Source organism: Aotus nancymaae, unplaced genomic scaffold (genome assembly GCF_030222135.1).
Source record: "Aotus nancymaae isolate 86718 unplaced genomic scaffold, 86718_ANA_hifiasm-v0.15.2.pri h1tg000057l, whole genome shotgun sequence".
Lineage (NCBI taxonomy): Eukaryota > Metazoa > Chordata > Mammalia > Primates > Aotidae > Aotus > Aotus nancymaae.
Window position 1 is genome coordinate 35872195 of NW_026988471.1, and position 19159 is coordinate 35891353.

At 36.6% G+C, this 19159-nt stretch overlaps 1 protein-coding gene across 8 annotated transcripts in view; it reads right to left on the bottom strand.

Annotated features, from left to right (window-relative positions):
- Window positions 1-19159, bottom strand: part of HEATR5B (HEAT repeat containing 5B) — a 102604-nt gene that overhangs the window by 52299 nt on the left and 31146 nt on the right. For all 8 annotated transcript variants that reach the window (XM_012475519.2, XM_012475524.3, XM_012475518.2 and 5 more), the window contains exons 17-21: window positions 17915-18020; window positions 15086-15276; window positions 9465-9624; window positions 8657-8846; window positions 5814-5983 (exon numbers count right to left, since the gene is read on the bottom strand). In XM_012475519.2, the coding sequence (XP_012330942.2) occupies window positions 5814-5983; window positions 8657-8846; window positions 9465-9624; window positions 15086-15276; window positions 17915-18020 (817 nt within the window). The remainder of the gene's footprint in view (window positions 1-5813; window positions 5984-8656; window positions 8847-9464; window positions 9625-15085; window positions 15277-17914; window positions 18021-19159) is intronic.

A 19159-nucleotide genomic window follows, 5' to 3' on the forward strand; every position in this document is an offset into this window, starting at 1 on the left:
ACAAGGTCTCACTATATCGATCAGGCTGATGTGAAACTCCTGGGCTCAAGCGATCCACCTGCCTTGGGCTCTCAAAGCACTGCACTGGGATTACAGGTGTGAGCCACCGCACCCAGCCAAGAAAGTATTTTATTTATTCCTCTTTCTAAAAATAAAGACACTTTGGAACTTTCAAATACTCTATAATTAATTAGAAAGCTCAAGCATGATCATATCAAATGGGAAGAACAAGTCACTTAGTCTCTTGGAGTTTCTGGCCTTTTTATTTTTACAGTAGGGACAATATCTAACTCACCTATTTTACACAACTGCAGTAAGATTCAAATGATAAAACATATATAGAGAACATCACAAAATTTTAATTTAATAACAATTAAAGAGAATTGTAGCTAAGAAAATACATTCAACAAATGGTGACTGGCAAAGCCAAAGTGAAAGAAATAAAACACTTTACAAAGTGTTTTCAAAAACTCCATTGCAGTTATTCTCAGATATACTTTTCTTTTTCATTTTAACATCTGTGATATTAATGCTATCTTTTAGTCCCTGTATTATTGAAAATATAATCCTATCCACACTGAACTGTAGTGGTACCATATGCCGCAGTCATGAGTTATATGACTGTGTATGTGTGAATCCAATTCTGGACACTCCATTGTGTTCCATTTGTCTACTTGTATATACTTGCAATACTATCCTGTCTTTCTTAATGGAGCTTATGGCAAATCTTGACAGTAAGTACAGTAAAACTTCCAACTTTACTATAAGCCCTTTGCATTTCCCTATTAAGTTTAGACTCAGCTTGTCAATTTTTCCAAAAACACCACTCTTCTACTCCATTTAGCTTCTGTGAACAACACAATGTTTATTTCTTCTTTAATCTCTCTAACTGCTTCTACATATTTTTTGCTGACTCCTTTTCTCTTCTAAATTTTATAAGTTGGATTCCTCAGTCAGCACTCTCTCCTTGGTGATCACGTCTACTCCTATATCTCCATTTTCCATATAAATGTGTATGCCTCCCAAATTTACCTCTTTAATAGACCTCTTTTCTGAGCTCCAGGCCCACATAACCAACTATCCACGTGTCTAAAACTGAATTAATGATATCCACTCTTTCCAGCCTTCCTCCTCCAATGGTGCCAATCTCAGGAAATTACATTACTATAGTCAAGTCAAAAACCTGGGCTTCATCCTTCTCCCTTTCCCCCTACTATGCCCCACTGAGAGCCAATTAATGAACAAAACTTCCATCCTAAATATCACTAAAATCCATTGATTTCTCCCCATTCCCTTACTACTTAGAGCAAATCACTATCATCTTCTTTCTAGAATACTGTAATTCTTACCCTGTAGAGTCCACTCTCTGTCATACAGCAAGAACAAAATGTAAAAAGTGCAAATCTGATTATGTCACTCCCCTGCAGAGAACACGTTCTAATGGTTTCCCACTGCTTGTAGAATAAAGTCCAAAGGTTTTATATACATAGAAAGTCTGCACAATCTGTCACCTGGTTAGTTGTCCAGCCTCATCATTTCCCCCAGGCCCCATGTCTCCCTCTTCTCTCTCAGCCTTAACCACACTAACTAATTGGCCCTTTAAATATATGACAGCCCTTCCCATTTTACCGCCTTTCACATATTTTTCCTTTTGTCTAAAAATAAATGCTGTTTACTTCAATATCATGCCCTTTGCAAACTAATTCCTATTTATTCTGCAAATCATACCTTAAATATCTTTTCTTTTTTTTTTTTTTTTTTTAATGAGAGAAAGAAAGAGAAAGAAAAAGGGGGAGAGAGAACAGGATTCTTGCTCTACTGCCCGGGCTGGAATGCAATCTAAAAATAAGTATTAAAAACTTCTTTTATGCCAATAATTGTGCTTAACAATGGAGACAGGAAGGAATAAGGGAAGAAAATAACAAACAAACAGCCAACCAATATTTCATTTAAGTCTGTGAAATGCTATGCAAATGCTGAAGAGTGATTTAGTTCGAATTATGTAGTCACTTTCAAAATAGGTGTTAATATGATACTGAGAAAAATGTATGTTCTGTGGACCTGGGGTGGAGAATTCTATAAATATTCACTAAGTTTACTTATTCCAGGTCTAAGTGCAAATCATAGATGTCCCAATTAATTTTCTACGTCGTTGAACCGTCGAATATTAACAATGTGGTGTCAAAACCTCCCACTATTATTGTGTGGGAGTCCAGGTCTCTTTATAAGTCATTAAGAACTTGTCTGATGTATCTGGGTGCTCCTGTATTGGGTGCATATATATTTATAATCATTAACTCCTGTTGTTGCATTGATCCTTTTACCATTATGTAATGTCCTTCTTTGTTTCTTTTAGTCTTTGTTACTATTAAAGTCTATTTTGTGAGAGACGAAAGTTACAACTCCTTTTTTTTATTTTTGCTATCCATTTAATTGGTGAATCTTCCTCCAGCCCTGTTTTGAGTCTTTGTATGTCGTTGCTTGTGAAATAGATCTGAATACAGCGTACCGATGAGTTTTGACTTTTTATTCAATTTATCTGTCTGTGTCTTTGATTGGGGCATTTAATCCATTTAAATTTAGAATTAATATTAATATTTGTGAGTTCAATATTGTCCTTTAATGCTAGCTGACTATTTTGCCCATTAGTTGATGCTGATTCTTCATTATAGAGATACTCTTTACGTTTTGGTAAGTTTTTGGGATGACTGATGCTGGTTGTTCCTTTCTGTTTGTAGTGCTTCTTTCAGAAGTTCTTGTAAAGCAGGCCTGGTGGTGATGAAATCTCTGAGTGCTTGCTTGTTCGCAAAAAAATTTATTTTTCCTTAGCTTAAGAAGCTTAGTTTGGCAGGATATGAGATTCTGGGTTGAAAATTCTTTTCTTTGAGGATATTGAATATTGACCCCCACTCTCTTCTAGTTTGTAGGGTTTCTGGTGAGAGGTCTGCTGTGAGTCTGATACGCTTCCCTTTATGGGTAACGTGACCTTTCTCTCTGGCTGCCCTTAGAATTTTCTCCTTTATTTCAACCCTCTTGAATCTAGCGATTATGTGTCTTGGAGTTGCTCTACTTGAGGAATATCTTTGTGGTGTTCTCTGGATTAGCTGAAGTTGAGTATTGTCCTGCCTTACTAGATTAGGAAAGTTTTCCTGAATAATATCCTGAAGAAAATTTTCCAACTTGGATTCATTCTCTTCATGACATTCAGGTATACCTATCAATCATAAATTAGGTCTTTTCACATAGTCCCATATTTCTTGGAGACTTTGCTCATTCCTTTTTACTCTTTCTTCTCTAATCTTGTCTTCTCATTTCATTTCATTAAGTTGGTCTTCGACCTCTGATATCCTTTCTTCTGCTTGATCAATTCGACTGTTAAAACCTGTGCATACTTCGTGAAGTTCTCATATTGTGTTCTTCAGTTCCATTAATTCACTTATATTCCTCTCTAAGTTGTCTATTCTCTTTAGGTTCTTAGTTTCTTTTTTTTTTTTGAGACGGAGTTTCGCTCTTGTTACCCAGGCTGGAGTGCAATGGCGCGATCTCGGCTCACCGCAACCTCCGCCTCCTCAGGCAATTCTCCTGCCTCAGCCTCCTGAGTAGCTGGGATTACAAGCACGCGCCACTATGCCCAGTTAATTTTTTGTATTTTCAGTAGAGACGGGGTTTCACCATGTTGACCAGGATGGTCTCGATCTCTTGACCTCGTGATCCACCTGCCTCGGCCTCCCAATGTGCTGGAATTACAGGCGTGAGCCACCGCACCCAGAATTTCTTTACATTGGGCTAGAACATGTTCTTTTAGCTCACTAAAGTTCCTTATTATCCACTTTCTGAAGCCTAAATCTGTTAATGGAACGCACTCATTCTGCATCAGGCCTTGTTCTCTTGTAGATGAGGAACTGTGATCCCCTGTAGAAGGAGAGGCATTCTGATCTTGGGTATTCTCAGCCTTTTTACACTGGTTTCTTCCCATCATTGTTGAGTTCATCCACCTGTCATCTTTGTAATTGCCTACTTTCAAATTAGGTCTCTGAGTGGACGTCCAACTTGTTGATTCCCAGCACCGAAATCTGAGCAACCCACTGCGCCGGCCAAAACAACGGCATTAAGATTCGTGATGCTTTTCTGCCCAGGAATCTCTGGTCTGGCTTCCCTCTTGAGTCCCTTCTTCAATCAGGTAAATGGGCGACTCTGCCTTCCCGGAGCTCCAAACGTCGACCAAAAGGGGACCCAGTCCCGTTCACTCTACACCAAGAACCGCCGTGCCGGGGCGCCGGCAAAACCGCCACGCTGGCCACAAGAGTTGCCCTGGTGACCCATGGGGCTCCTCTGCTGGGAATCTTCCGGTCCGTGGGTAACAAAAATTCGTCTGAAAGTGTGGTGTCCTCTTGTTCTGTGCACTTTCTCTGGGAGCTACAACCCCGAGCTGCTAGTGATCAGCCATCTTGGATATCTCACCTTAAATATCTTTTTCTTTTTTTTTTTTGCAAGGGAGTTTTGCTCTTCTTGACCAGGTTGGAGTGCAATGACACAATCTCAGCTCACTGCAACCTCTGCCTCCCAGGTTCAAGTGATTCTTCTGCCTCAGCCTCCTGAGTGGCTGGGATTACAGCCACCTGCCACCACACCTGGCTAATTTTTGTATTTTTAGTAGAGACGGGGTTGGACCATGTTGCTCAGGCTGGTCTCGAACTCCTGACCTCAGGTGATCTATCCGACTTGGCCTCCCAAAGTGCTGGGATTACAGGTGTGAGCCACTGTGCCCAACCTTAAATATTGCTTTTTAATAAAAATCTTTTCTGAATGTTGGGATTATGATAGGCCTCCTGCTATATGCTCTCTTATGCTCTCCTCCAGGCTTTTATAACACTTATTTGTAAATAATATTTTTCCATTTTCCTTTGTAAACTATAAACTTTACTATGACAGAGGCTTGATGCTGTCTTATCCACAAATGTATCTTCAGTACATTGCATGGTTCTTGACATATAGCAGGCTATCAATAAGTATTTGATGAATGAATCAATTAAAAATTATAAAGATAGTGCCGGGTCACACCTGTAATCCCAGCACTTTGGGAGGCCGAGGTGGGCGGATCATGAGGTCATGAGATTGAGACCGTCCTGGCAAACACAGTGAAACCCCGTGTCTACTAAAATATTTAAAAAATTAGCTGGGCGTGGTGGCACGCATCTGTAGTCCCAGCTACTCGGGAGGCTGAGGCAAGAGAATTGCTTGAACCGGGAGGCGGAGGTTGCAGTGAGCCGAGATTGCGCCACTGCACTCCAGCCTAGTGACAGAGTGAGACTCTGTCTCAAAACAAACAAACAAACAAAAAAACAACAAAAAAATTATAAAGATAGCAACAGATCCTCAGAAGTAGGAATTAAGCTTTAGGAAATAAAATTCTGAGTGGGAAAAACTAAAAATGTGATATATTCTTAGTGAAGAAATAAACAGTTCATCAAAATATTTCTTAAAAGAGAAAACCAGTGAATAAATGAAGTCATAAAATGACAACTGAAGCTCAAAAAACAAGGATCTAGTATTTGATATCACAAGAGGGTGACTACAGTCAATAATAATTGTATATTTTTAAATAACTGGATTATTTGTAACACAAATAAATGATAAATGCTTGAGTTGATGGATAAATTTACTCTGATGTGATTACTATATACTGTATGCTTGTATCAAAATACCTCAAGTACCCCAGAAATATATATATACTATGTACCAACAAAAAAGTTTTTAAAATGTAAAATAAAATATAATTTAAAAACCAATGAATGAAATAGCTCTATACTTACGCAAAGACTAGGAACAAGACTAGACAGATTGACATGTCGTGGTGCAAACATGTGAAGCTGCTGAAGGCAAGATATGGCAGCTGCCTGAACAAGAGAATCTGAATGGTCCTGTGTTATTGCACAACCCACCAAACAAGACGAACGAATTGTAGAAATTGTTGCTCCATTCCCTAGTGCAAAATGAAAGAAAATATAAAACACAATTATTTTATCAGTATCACCAAAAGCATTCCTAGTAAACAATTATCTTCTAAATAACCATTCTATCCAATTTCTATCCAATTCTTCTTCTTCTTCTTTTTTTTTTGAGATGCAGTGTCAATCTTTCACCCAGGATGGAATGCAGTGGCACAATCTTGGCTCACTGTAACCTCTACCTCCTGGGTTCAAGTGAACCTTGTGCCTCAGCCTCCCATGTAGCTAGGATTACAGGTGCCTGCCACCATACCTGGTTAATTTTGGTATTTTTAGTAGAGACGGGGTTTTGTCATGTTGGCCAGGCTTGTCTCAAACTCTTGACCTCAAGGGATCCACCTGCCTCAGCCTCCCCAAGTGCTGAGATTACAGGTGTGAGCCACTGTGCCCCATCATTCAGATTGTTTTGAAAACAAAAAGTCTACAACATCCACAGAAATGATTTCAAAAATGACTACATTTGGAAAATAATGCATCTCTCCTGGATTTAGCTAGATTTATATATATATTCCCCAATAAACTATACTGTCTTTTAAAACCAGTACTGTTTTATTTAAAAGAGCCAGATGATCTCTCATTCTTTGGTTCTCTGTTCAACTAATATTATCATACTTCCACTGTATAATAACTTCAAATCCTGTTTTCCTAATAAGATTAATGTTAATTTTCAGAGAATTAATTAGGAAAGATGAATTTTTCAATCTGTATTATATTGAACTATATAACAGTATTATATATTGTCTATATAACAATTTAAGTGACTTAAATTTTTTTAATAATGTAATTTTATACGCATATCTTTATAGGTAAACAAGGAAATCATAAAAATCACATTAGAGCTACATTCTAGTTTTATATGCATTACTTTGTCATTATCACTTTAGAAAATACTTGATAAACACCTATGCTTAATCAAAGGCACGTATTTATCCTCTTCACATCCCTGTGACATTCACAGGAAGAACCATCCTCACTTTCCCAAAGAGGACAATGGGTCTAAAAAAGAGGCGTGTTTAAATCACCTATTTTTCCCTGTAATACCAGCATCTGGAGAGGCTGAGGTGGATGAACTGACTGAGGTCAGGAGTTTGAGACCAGCCTGGCCAACATGGTAAACTCCATCTCTATTAAAAATACGAAAGTTAGCTGAGGCAGGAGAATTGCTTGAACCCAGGAGGCGGAGGTTGTAGTGAGCCAAGATCACAACACTGCACTCCAGCCTGGGCGACAGGGCAATACTCCGTTTCTCTGGAAAAAAAAAAAAAAATCACATATTTTTCAATTTCCAGCAATTTCTTTAAGTCCTTTTCTTTTTTCTCTCTTTTAAAAATATCTGTCAAAATGGAAGCAACATAGCATAGGGATTAAGAATGCAGGCAACGGGCTCAGTGTGGAAGCTTGCGCCTGTACCCCAGCACTCTGGGAGGCAGAGATGGGAGTGGGAGGATTGCTTGAGGCTAGGAGTTTGAGAACAGCCCGGGCAACATAGCGAGACTCCATTTCTTAAAAAAAAAGGTCAGGTGTGATGGCTCATGCCTGTAATCACAGCACTTTAGGAGGCTGAGGTGGGCAGATCACAAGGTCAGGAGTTGGAGACAAGCCTGGCCAACATGGTGAAACCCTGCCTCTACTAAAAATACAAAAAATTAGCCAGGTGTGGTGGCATGCACCTGTAATCCCAGCTACTCAGGAGGCTGAGGCAGGAGAATCACTTGAACCCAGGAGGTGAAGGTTGCAGTGACTGAGCGACTGCACTCCAGCCTGGACAACAGACCCAAACAAACAACAACAACAAAAGAATGTGGACAATAGAAATTGATCCGGGCTTCACTTCTTACTCCACTCACTAGTTTCCAAAACCTTGTAAAAGTTCTTAACCTCTCTCAGCTTCAATATTTCATCTGTAAAATGGAGATAGTATCAATCTCTGGGTTGTTATCAGAATTAATGTATGTTAAAAGCTCAACCCTCTGAAAACATATATAATAAATGACAAAAAGAGAAAAAGGAAAACTCTGAAAGTGGTTTATATATTCAGGATATCTTTACAATAATTTGCTGACCTGGGAGTTTAATTTAACCATTAGTAGAATTAGTTCAGTGGAATTAAGTGGTACAAACACAGGCTTTAGGATCATAAATGATAAGTTGACTAGGCAAATTACTTATCTTCTCACAGTTTACTTCCTCATAAAAAATTAGCTAATATCTTTTTCTTCTATAAAAAAGAAAACAAAATTTAGATAAAATTTACCTATGACAGTGGTTTTTCAAACTATGTTCCTAATCCTTAGAGTTCAAAAAAAAAAATGAAGCAAAAGTCCATGAAGACAAGTGGTTAGCACTTTAGGTCAAAGGAACTCCATTGTTAACTTTGTTTTCATGGGAATTCAAGTAAAATTTCATTTAAAATGTTTTCTCTGCCCAAAACTTCAAAAAACATTGTCATGTCATAGGTTTGTTGTAGGCATTAAATAAAATGCCACATATAAAAAGCTAAGTGCCAGGCTTTCAGTAAATCCAAGTATTCAGTCAGCACATAGCCCTTGTTATTACAAAATTCTTCAAGTAATGTGATGGTGATATTCAGGAAATTTAAAGAGAGTGGTTATCTGTCTAGGTTCCTTAATTTCAGATGATTTACTTACCTTGTAGTTCGGGACCAACAGTAGTTATTATAGCACCCAAGCATCGACCCAAACACTGATGAACTTCTGTATGTGAAGGTGGAACTGTTAACAGCAAGGTAAGAACTAGAGATAATGTTGGTTCCACATATCCACGATACATCGGACCACTAGAATCCACTATCAAAGCAAGTGAATGAAGAGACCACGTCTAGAATAAAATATAATTTCATTTTAGTTGTAAGGAAGAATTTGAGTATACTGAATTGAGGATACTGAATTGTTACATAGGTATACTCCTAATATTTTTAGGTATATCAATGTGAAGTAGCAAATCAAGATTGTAGGATATTTTCACACACACTCTTCATCTTCACTGTAGTTATATTTACTTATGTATAACAATGTCTAAAAAGAAACAACAAAAACAAAATATTCAAAGGGTCCACATGAAGATTCAGCCAATGACACAGGACCTGGTTGGGGTATTATAGGAAGAGAGAGAAGGAAGGTTATTAAAAAAAAAAAAAACTTGATCAATCTAACAAATCTAAGAAAATGGTAAAAATAAGAGGAAACAAATACACAGAATAATAAATAATAAGAAGAAAATATGTTTGAAGGAGTGTACAAGAATGAGCGAAATTCCCAGAATAAGACAGACTTTAAGACTAGGCTGATAAACAAAATCTGGCTATGTACTATTACAAAAACAGACCCTAATACATTTGTCCTAACAACTTACCAGAGTCATTTTTATTTTATAGAGCAAACAATTTTCCTAAAAAGATTATTCTACACTTTCACAATAAAAAAATCAATAATATACCTGGACTTCAGGGGATGTCCCATCTTGTGCTAGAGCTAATAAAATGCTGACACTGGTCTTCAGATGTTGTCCCGAGCCTATTCCACCAACATAACGATGCAAACAACCAAGAGCCAATGAATGACCAGTCCTTGATACAACATCTCGAGCTGATTTCAACCTGAAAAAAAGAATATGCTTCAAGAACTGATTTTGCTATTTCCCTATAACAACAACAACCTTGTAAGTCATGAGGCAGGAGAATCACTTTTACCCAGGAAGTGGAGGTTGTAGTGAGCCATGGTTGTGCCACTGCACTCCAACAGAGCGAGACTCTGTCTCAAAAAAAAAAACACCACCAAAAAAAGGGATGAGACCATGTTGAAGATGAAGCCTACAGTTGAAGACCATACCTATTAATTTGAGAGAAAATAATGTATCTTATCTGTGCCCCAACTGAAGAGTAATGATGATTAACAGCAGAAATAATAGCCAACAACATACAGCCAACATGGTTCAGCTTACATAATTCCGATTGAACAAACTTTCCACTTGACGTATGCCAAAACTATTCTACCCAAATCAGCTGTAGACAAGGCAGAGCTTTCAATGGTAATTTTAAACAAGTGGGATCAAGATCCTGAAGCATTTCTTTTAAGAACTACAATAGGAGATGGAACATGGCTTTACCAGTATGAACCTGACACAAAGCACAATCAAATCAATAGATACCAAGAGGTAAAAGTGGTTCAGTCAAAGCAAAAGTGGACTAGTTAAGAGCAAAGGTTATGGCAACAGTTTTTTTAGAATGCTTAACATATTTCGGTTGTTGACTTCCTGGAGGGCCAAAGAACAATAGCATCTGCTCATTATAAAAGTATTCTGAGAAAGTTAGTCAAAGCTCTAGCGGAAAAATGCCAGAGAAAGCTTCACTAGAGAGTTCTCCACCATGACGATGTTCCTACTCATTCCTCTCATCAAACAAGGGCAATTCTGCAAGAGTTTCAATGGGAAGTCATTAGACAAACACCTAATGGTCCTGATGTGGCTTCTTACAACTTTTTGTTTCCTAATGTTAAAAAAAAACACAACATTTAAAGGGTGCTCATTTTTCTTTAGTTAATAATGTAAAAAAGACTGTATTAACATGATTAAATTCCCAGGATTCTCAGTTCTTTAGGGATGAACCAAATGGCTGGCATCATCACTTATAAAAGTGTCTTGAACCTGATGGAGTTATGTTGAGAAAAAAGTTTACATTTTTTATTTGTATCTTTCCATTCTATTTTTCCAAGAACTTTTTTGAAGTCCCTAATAGAAGCCACATATGTAATTTAAAATATTCTAGTTGCCACACTCCAGAAGAGAAAAAGGAAATAGGTGAAATAAGTTTTATTTTTTTTTTCTAATAGAAATAAAGACTTGCTTTAGTGTCCAGGCTGGTCTCAAACTCCTTTGGTCTCAAGATCCGCCTGCCTTGAAATCAATTTCAATAAATTTTATTTGACTCAACATATTCAAAATATTAAAATATCAAGATGTAATCAACATACCAAATTACTGAGATATTTTACATTCTTCTTTTGAACTAAGTCTTCAAACTCCAATATGTATTACACACTCATAGTGTGTATCAGTTTGGGCAAGATGCATTTCAACTGCTCAATAATCGTATGTGGCTAGTGGCTGCCATATAGATAACACAAGATATAGAACATTTTCATCACCACAAAAAGTTCCCTTATGTCCCTTTGTTGTCATATTCCTACCCACAACATCCTGCCAATCATTGATCTGTCTTCCATCACTATAGTTTTACCTTTTATATAGTTTCATACAAATAAAATCAGACAGTACATAGTCTTTGGTGTCTGGATTCTTTCACATAGAATAATGCTTTTGAGATTCATCCAATTTATTGTGTAAGTAGTTTGTTCTTTTTATATAGTTGAGCAATATTCCATTTATGAATATATCACTATTTATCCATTCAATCATCGATAGCTGTGGATACTTTCCAGTTTCTGGCTCTCATAAGTAAAACTACTATAAAAGTTTGAGTATAAGTGTTTGTATGAACATACATTTTCATTTCTCTTAGGTAAATACCTACAAGTGGAAATGCTAGGTCAAAAAAGAAGCATATATTTACATTTATAAGAAAGCATCAAACTATCTTCCAAAGTGTCTGTACCATCCTGCATTTCTACTAGCAATGTATGAGAGTTTACTTGCTGAGATTTCAACTACATGTATGTTACACAGCTTGACATTGGTCTGAGAAGTCATTGAGACTCTGTTCATTTTTAATTCCAGATTTTTTCTCTCTGTGCCTCATTTTTGAGAGTTTCTATGTCTTCAACATCACTGGAATGATTCTTTTCTCAATTTCTGTGAATTCCGGTCTTAATTCTAAGCTGGTATATGATGTCAATATGCAAATATAGGTGACTGAACTGTTTTTCCTACTTCATTGTCTAATCTTCCGTAAATACCATCCAGTGTATCTTTTCATTTCATACATATACTTTACATTTCTAGAAGTTTCCTTTGGGCTGTTTTTGCAAATTCCTTTTCTCATATCATGCTCAGGTTTTCCTGTACTTCCTTGAAAATGTAAAGCATATTTATAATAGCTCTTTTAACATTCTTATTTGCTAATTTCATCTTTTTCATTTCTGGGCCTCTTTCTATTGATTGATGTTTTCTGAAGTAAGAGGTCTTATCTTTCTGCTTCTTTATGTGTCTAGTAATTTTTGATTGGATACAGGATATTGTGAATTTTATGATGTTGAGTTGGTCCATTTATTGTATTCCTTTAAATATTGCTGAGTTTTATTCTGGATACAGTTAAGCTACTACTAAGAATCAGTTTAATTTTTTCAAGGCTTGCTTTTAAGTTTTTTTAGGATGGGTCAGGGATGTTGCTCCCATTAATGAGGCAATATCATTCTGAGGGCTTTCTAACATGTTATATCCTTGGATAAGTAATCTTTACCTCTCTAAGCCTCCATTTCTCTATCTAAGTGAAATTATTATTACTCCTAAAGAATAGCTGTTTTGAGGAATAAAGAAGTTAAGAATAAATGCAATCTGTGAATGCTAAAACATTATACAGATGAGAAAGTTACCTTTGTGTTATCATTTCTCAAAAAGTAAGTTTAGTGAACTAAAAAGCGAATCAATTTTCACAGTGATAATCATCTATTCACAACAAATAATCTGAGATATAAGAATATACATTTCTCAGAGGTCTCAAAACGACTTTCAATTGAATGGAAACAAATTCAACTATCAAAGATTTTTATTTTTATCCGAACTGGTCTTAAGCAATTGAAGGTACTCTCTATTAACCTAGAACAGTTTATAGAATGATTCCTGTCTTAATTTCTGTGAACTTCTCTCTTAAGGCTAAGTTAGCATAAGATTTCAATGTGCAAATATAGATGACAGACCTGTAGGTATAAGTGATTTGAGTGTTTCACAGTCAGATATTATATCAGCAAGAGATGATATTGAGGGCTGGGTGTGGTGGCTCATGCCTGTAATCCCAGCATTTTGGGAGGCCGAGATGGGTAGATCACTTGAGGTCAAGTGTTTGAGACCAGCCTGAACACCATGGTTTAACCCCAACTCTACTAAAAATAAAAAATACAAAAATTAGCCAGATATGGTGGTGTATGCCTGTAGTCCCTGCTACTTGGGAGGCTGAGGCAGAATTGCTTGAATCCTGGAGGCGAAGGTTGCAGTGAGCCGAGTTCGTGCCACTGCACTCCAGCCTGGTGACAGAAGGAGACTCTGTCTCAAAAAAAAAAAAAAAAAAAGAGATGATGTTGATGAAAACAGTCTAATATAATGAAGGTGCAAAAGACTGAAGTTTTTCCAAAATACAGGCAGATTCTGCCAAATCTAAGACAACACAGTTTTTAAAAATGTACCATTACTTTACATAGCAGTATAAAAGAATTAAAATGCTGCCAAATATTATTACATTTCATATGGAATTTAAGAAAAATCCCAATTTCAAATAAAATGGGAAAAATGGGTAATAAAATCTTCATAATAATTATTTCAGATCATAATTAAGGATTTGAAAAAGATAATGAAGCTAAACACTGATAATACTTGTAAACCACTAATTGGACAGGTATAAATAAATGAAATGTCCTTGTGTTTCATCAAAGTACAAAATAAATATAGTATCCTACAGATATTGAGGATATACAAATTTTTTTTTTTTTGAGACAAGGTCTTGCTCTGTCACCCAGGCTGGAGAGTAATGGCATGATCTTGGCTCACTGCAACCTCCACCTCCCAGGCTCAAGCAATCCTCCCATCTCAGCCTCCCAAGAAGCTGGGACTACAGCTACATGCCACCATGCCCAGCTCATTTCTGTTTTGTAGAGATAGGGTTTCACCATGTTGCCTAGGCTGGTCCTAAATTTTTGGGCCCAAGTGATCGACCCACCTCAGCCTCCCAAAGTGCTGGGATTACAGGGAGGAAGGAATGCACCTGGCCAAGGACACATAAATACCATTCAAGAGCTTTCTAAAGAAACATACTCCTATTTCACCTGTTATGAACAGAGCACAAACCATTAAATGGGTAACTGAGATTGTTTCTATCTTTTAAGAAATCTTTAACAAAAAGCGATTTCATAATCAATGGCAAATATCTGGAAAGAGGAAAACTAATCTATTGTTAGAAAATAGCAGCAATCATTCTGCAGATGATTAAGTGTCTGGTTATATTTTAACTGTCTTCTGCCTGCTCCTATTATCCTTAGTGATTCAAACCATATAATAGGGCATTATCCAATAACCAAACAAACTGCCATTCACATATCAAGACAAGGAAAGGTATTCACAGATATACCTGAAGAAAATACATTTTCTTCAGATCTACTACTTTACAACCACTACTTCATACTCCTCCTCTTTTGTTAATGATCATGACATAGTTTGGTATATTTAATACTCAATATATATAATAGCTAAGAATGATATAATTTACATAATGTAAGTATCAGTTCTTGACAACTCTTGATGTTTAATTTCTCTACTTATGTACTTAATTAACAACTGGACAGTCACTAATAACTGCAACTTATCATCTTAATGTTACTTATTTGGGTCTCTGAGATCACTCTTTATAATTAACATATAAGAAAATCGTTAAAACCTGATGCTTAACTTTATTCTGTTTCAGTCATAATTTAAGAGGTGATAAACTTGGAGCAGTTAGAAAAAGAATGGCTTATTCCAAAAAATGGATGCTTAACAGAAAGGATAAAGAAGGACAAGGAAAGGCAAGGAGGAGAGAAAATGACTTCAGAGTACCTGTTCAGTGAATAAACATAACAGAGAGAAGTCAACATTTTTCTTGATTCCATTAAGCAACATTCAAGAGCTGGATTAGAAGCTCTCTCCACGCAGAAAGTATCTAACATTGATTACAACTGTCCCAGATTCTACAGTTGAATTAACTGCTAAATTAAAAATTGAGATCATTACAAAAATCCCCACAAAATATTATCACATGCTGTATGCCATGTGGAAAATATATACTCCAGTTAATTATTATTTAAAAGACATCTTTGCCTACATATGAAACTTACTTGTTAGTAAAGAAACCCACTTACTTGTCAAAGCTATATTGGGCCATTCTAGCAATAAAAGTTGCTTCTCCAACCACCTGAGCCATTCTTCCAAGAGCCTCCCCAGCTGCACAACGTAAGATGGGGTTTGGGTTGTCAAGAGCACCCATAACCAGTGTCAGAGCAGATTTACGAACTTCCTCAGGTCCTAAAGTACTTTTGTTTTCAGCTAAGCCCTACATTAAAAAAAAAAGACAGCAACATGATTTTTTTGCTTTTTTAACTCAAGGTCTTGCTCCCTTGCCCAGGCTGAAGTGCAGTGACACAATCACTGCTCACTATAGCCTTGACCTCCTGGGCTCAAGCAATCCTTCCACCTCAGCCTCTTGAGTAGCTGGGACTACAGGCACGTGCCACCATGCTGGGCTAATTTTTAAAAAAATTTTGTAGAGCCAGGGTCTTACTATGTTGCCCAGGCTGGTCTCAAACTCCAAAGCAGTCCACCTACTTCAGCCTCCTAATGTGCTGGGATTAGAGGTACACCTGGCCTCACAATTCATATTAAATAAAAGAAAAATATATGCTACAATCTTTCTAAAATATACATACATCTTCATACGTTATTTTCTTCAGCCAATTTTCACATGTATACACTAATGCCTAGAATCTGTAACTGTTAAATTCATGGTAATTCCTAAATATGATTTCAGAACGCGATCTATAACATAGTCATAGTCTGGCCCTAAAACACTCCCTAATTGCAGGAAGTGTCTCTATTCAAAGATTAGTACTTAAAAGTTGCTTACATATATAAAGGACACTGTATTATTAAATCAGCCATTATTTAACTGATTGAAATTTATCACTCTAAGGAAACATTCGCCTATTTCACCTGTTATGAAACAGAGCACAAACCATTAAATGGATTGGTTCTATCTTTTCAGAAATCTTTAACAAAAAGTGATTTCAGAATCAATGGCAAATATTTGGAAAGAGGAATGGGTATGAAACTTGATGAGTATGAAACTTTGAATAGTTTACATAAAAATTTCACAGAAGACAAGACTTAAAGAATATAATCAACATACATCTAAAAACAAAATGAGGTAAAAATAATCAGTAACCGAATGCTGAAGTAGTTTGTTTGTCATATTAAATGTCACTATCTTTGTTCTAGCTGTACTTATTGTCCTGGAACTTAATTTACTTATTTGAGACTACAAATCCAAGTCATATTGCATGGGAAAAATGTTAAGTACAACAGAGGCATTAGTAAATCTATGAAGAAAAGTGTAATCTGTACAGTATTATTACAGTTGGTTCACTATTCTCCCAATCACTGAGGGAAACTATGACCACCCATTCCTTTTTTAAAAAACTCACAGGTCCAAATTAGTTGATGGTCTCTTCACAGGGTATATACTAATGGTTATATAAATGGCCTAAACCTGTATTTCTATAATCAATGTCTTAAGTATAACTTAAGACATGCTCGTGCAAACACATATTTGCTACCATTTTAAAACAATACAGTAAGCTTAGCACTGAATAATATAAAAAATATTAAAATACATCATGATAGAGTGCCTAGTATGATGCATGAGCTCTATGAGATAGGCAAAATATTTGTAACAGTGGTCCCCTCTTTTCCACAGGGGACACATTCCAAGGCCCAACTTGGATGCCTGAAAACATGAGATTAGGAGCTTCACTGCTGTCAATAGGAACTCGTTTCTGTTCATGTCTTCCACTCACAAACTTAATGCCTTCTCCATTTTAACTAAGAACTTATCACACGCTGTGGCCATAATTTTTGTAATTTGTAAAGGGACAGCAAAACTAATACAAATTCCTCTTTCCTTCACAATTTCAGAGAGATTTGTTCTTCCTGTAGATCTCAGTAACTTCGGCATAAATTTTTTTCTTTCCTTCTTAAGTTGAGAACTTTTTCTTATTCACTTATAGGAAGCACTTCACAGCTGCCCTTTGGCATATCCAAATTTCCAGAATCACTACTTCTGTACTTTGGGGCCAGTATGAAGTAAAGTAAGTAAAGTAAGAGTTACCTGAATATACCTGCTGCCACACCACAGCAGCCTATCTGATAACTGAGAGATGGTTACTAAGTGACTGTAACAGACAGGTAGGGTGGACAGCACGGAATCACTGGACAAAGGGATGTTTCTCATCCTAGGCAGGACAGGGCAAGATGGAGCAGGACAGTACAAGATTTTATCATGCTACTCAGAATGGTACACAATTGAAAACTTATAAATTATTTCTGGAATTTTCCATGTAACATTTTCAAAGCATAGTTGACCACAGGTAACTGAAACTGCAGAAAGCAAAACTGCGGATAAGGAAGAGACTACTGTATTCTACTTCATACCTGTAGAAATTACAATTCAACAAAGGGTACAAATGGTTAAAGAAATTACTCTGGACACAAACCTACAATAGCTTAACTAGAACACAATCTCTAAATGCAACATTCTTTCAACTATATAACACTGCCTCATAGGATTTATGGACTAAACCACAAATCAAGCTTCAGCTCTATTTAGTTAACCTTCAGTAAAATATCAGATTTCATTCATCGAACATCTTTGAAAGTTCTGAAAGAATTTATTGGCACTTTTAAAATCTGAAGTTCAAATTGAAACATAAACTTTAACAACACTAAAATAGAAAACACTTATTTAACTACACTGAGCCTAATATAAAGTTTCAAGTAATAAATTTCATTAAGCTAATATAAAGGCACAGTTATCAAGTGATAAACATATACACATTGTAATAATCTTGCTATGTCTGGCTTATTAAATGCATTAATTAAAATCTTTTTTAAGAATAGTATGTTTTAAAAATAAATACCTTTAGTGCGCTAAGAACAGCAGTAAATATGTTAAGCTGCACAGCCTGCTGGCGGACACCTTTAGCTTGTTTAACACATTCGGCAAAGTGATCCAACATTTGTAATCTGTAACAACAGGGAAAAAATCACATCAGTGACACATTTTATTCCAATATGGCTCAAAAACAGATAAGTTAATTGTTTAGCAAGTAATTTCCCATGCTATCTCTTTTCTATTTCATTCCTAAAGCTAGTCCAAACCAGATCTCCTTCTCCCAAATGATTATATGGACATGTGGTTATTAAATAAAACAAGAGACTAGATACTAAGTTTCAATTAACAAAATAAGGTCACAATTGCAGTGGTCTTCAACATTAACAGCAGTGTCCAACAAAGTGCCTGGCATCTAGTAGATGCTCAAGGTTCCCTGTACAGATAACAATCATTAATTGTATCTCTGTGGAAGATTTTTAAGTTAGAAAATTTTAAATGTAGTATAATTCTTTTTCCTTTTCTAAAAATACTCTTAGAATTGTACCTTATGTCCTAGCCTCAGATGCTTTTGGGAAAGTTCAAAAAAGATTTAGCTTTGGTTAATTTTTTTAAATTTAAAAACCAGAAGTGAATTGTTTTTATATTATTTAATACAAACAAAAAAGAATCAGTTTATTTAAAAAAAAAGTCTATGGCCATTTTAGGTGATTTTTCTCTCTCTCTTTTTTTTTGAGATGGAGTTCCACTCTAGCTGCCCAGGCTGGAGTGCAATTGCTCAGCTCATCACAACCTCAGCCTCCCGGGTTCAAGCCATTCTCTTGCCTTAGCCTCCTGAGTAGCTGGGATTATAGGCATGCGCCACCACACCCAGCTAATTTTGTATTTTTAGTAGAGATGAGGTTTCTCCATGTTGGTCAGGCTGGTCTCAAACTCCTGACCTCAGGTGATCCACCCACCTCAGCCTCCCAAAGTGATGGGATTACAGGCGTGAGCTACTGCGCCGGCCTTTTTTTTTTTTTTTTTTGAGACTGAGTTTTGCTCTTGTTGCCTAGGCTGGAGAGCAATGGGGTGATCTCGGGTTCCTGTAACCTCCAACTCCCGGGTTCAAATGATTCTCCTGTCTCAGCCTCCCTAGTAGTTGGAACTACATGTGCACCACTACATCCAGTTAATTCTGTATTTTCAGTAAAGGTGGGATTTCACCACATTGGCCAGGCTGGTTTTGAACTCCTGACCTCAGGTGATCTCTTTGTCTTGGCCTCCCAAAGTG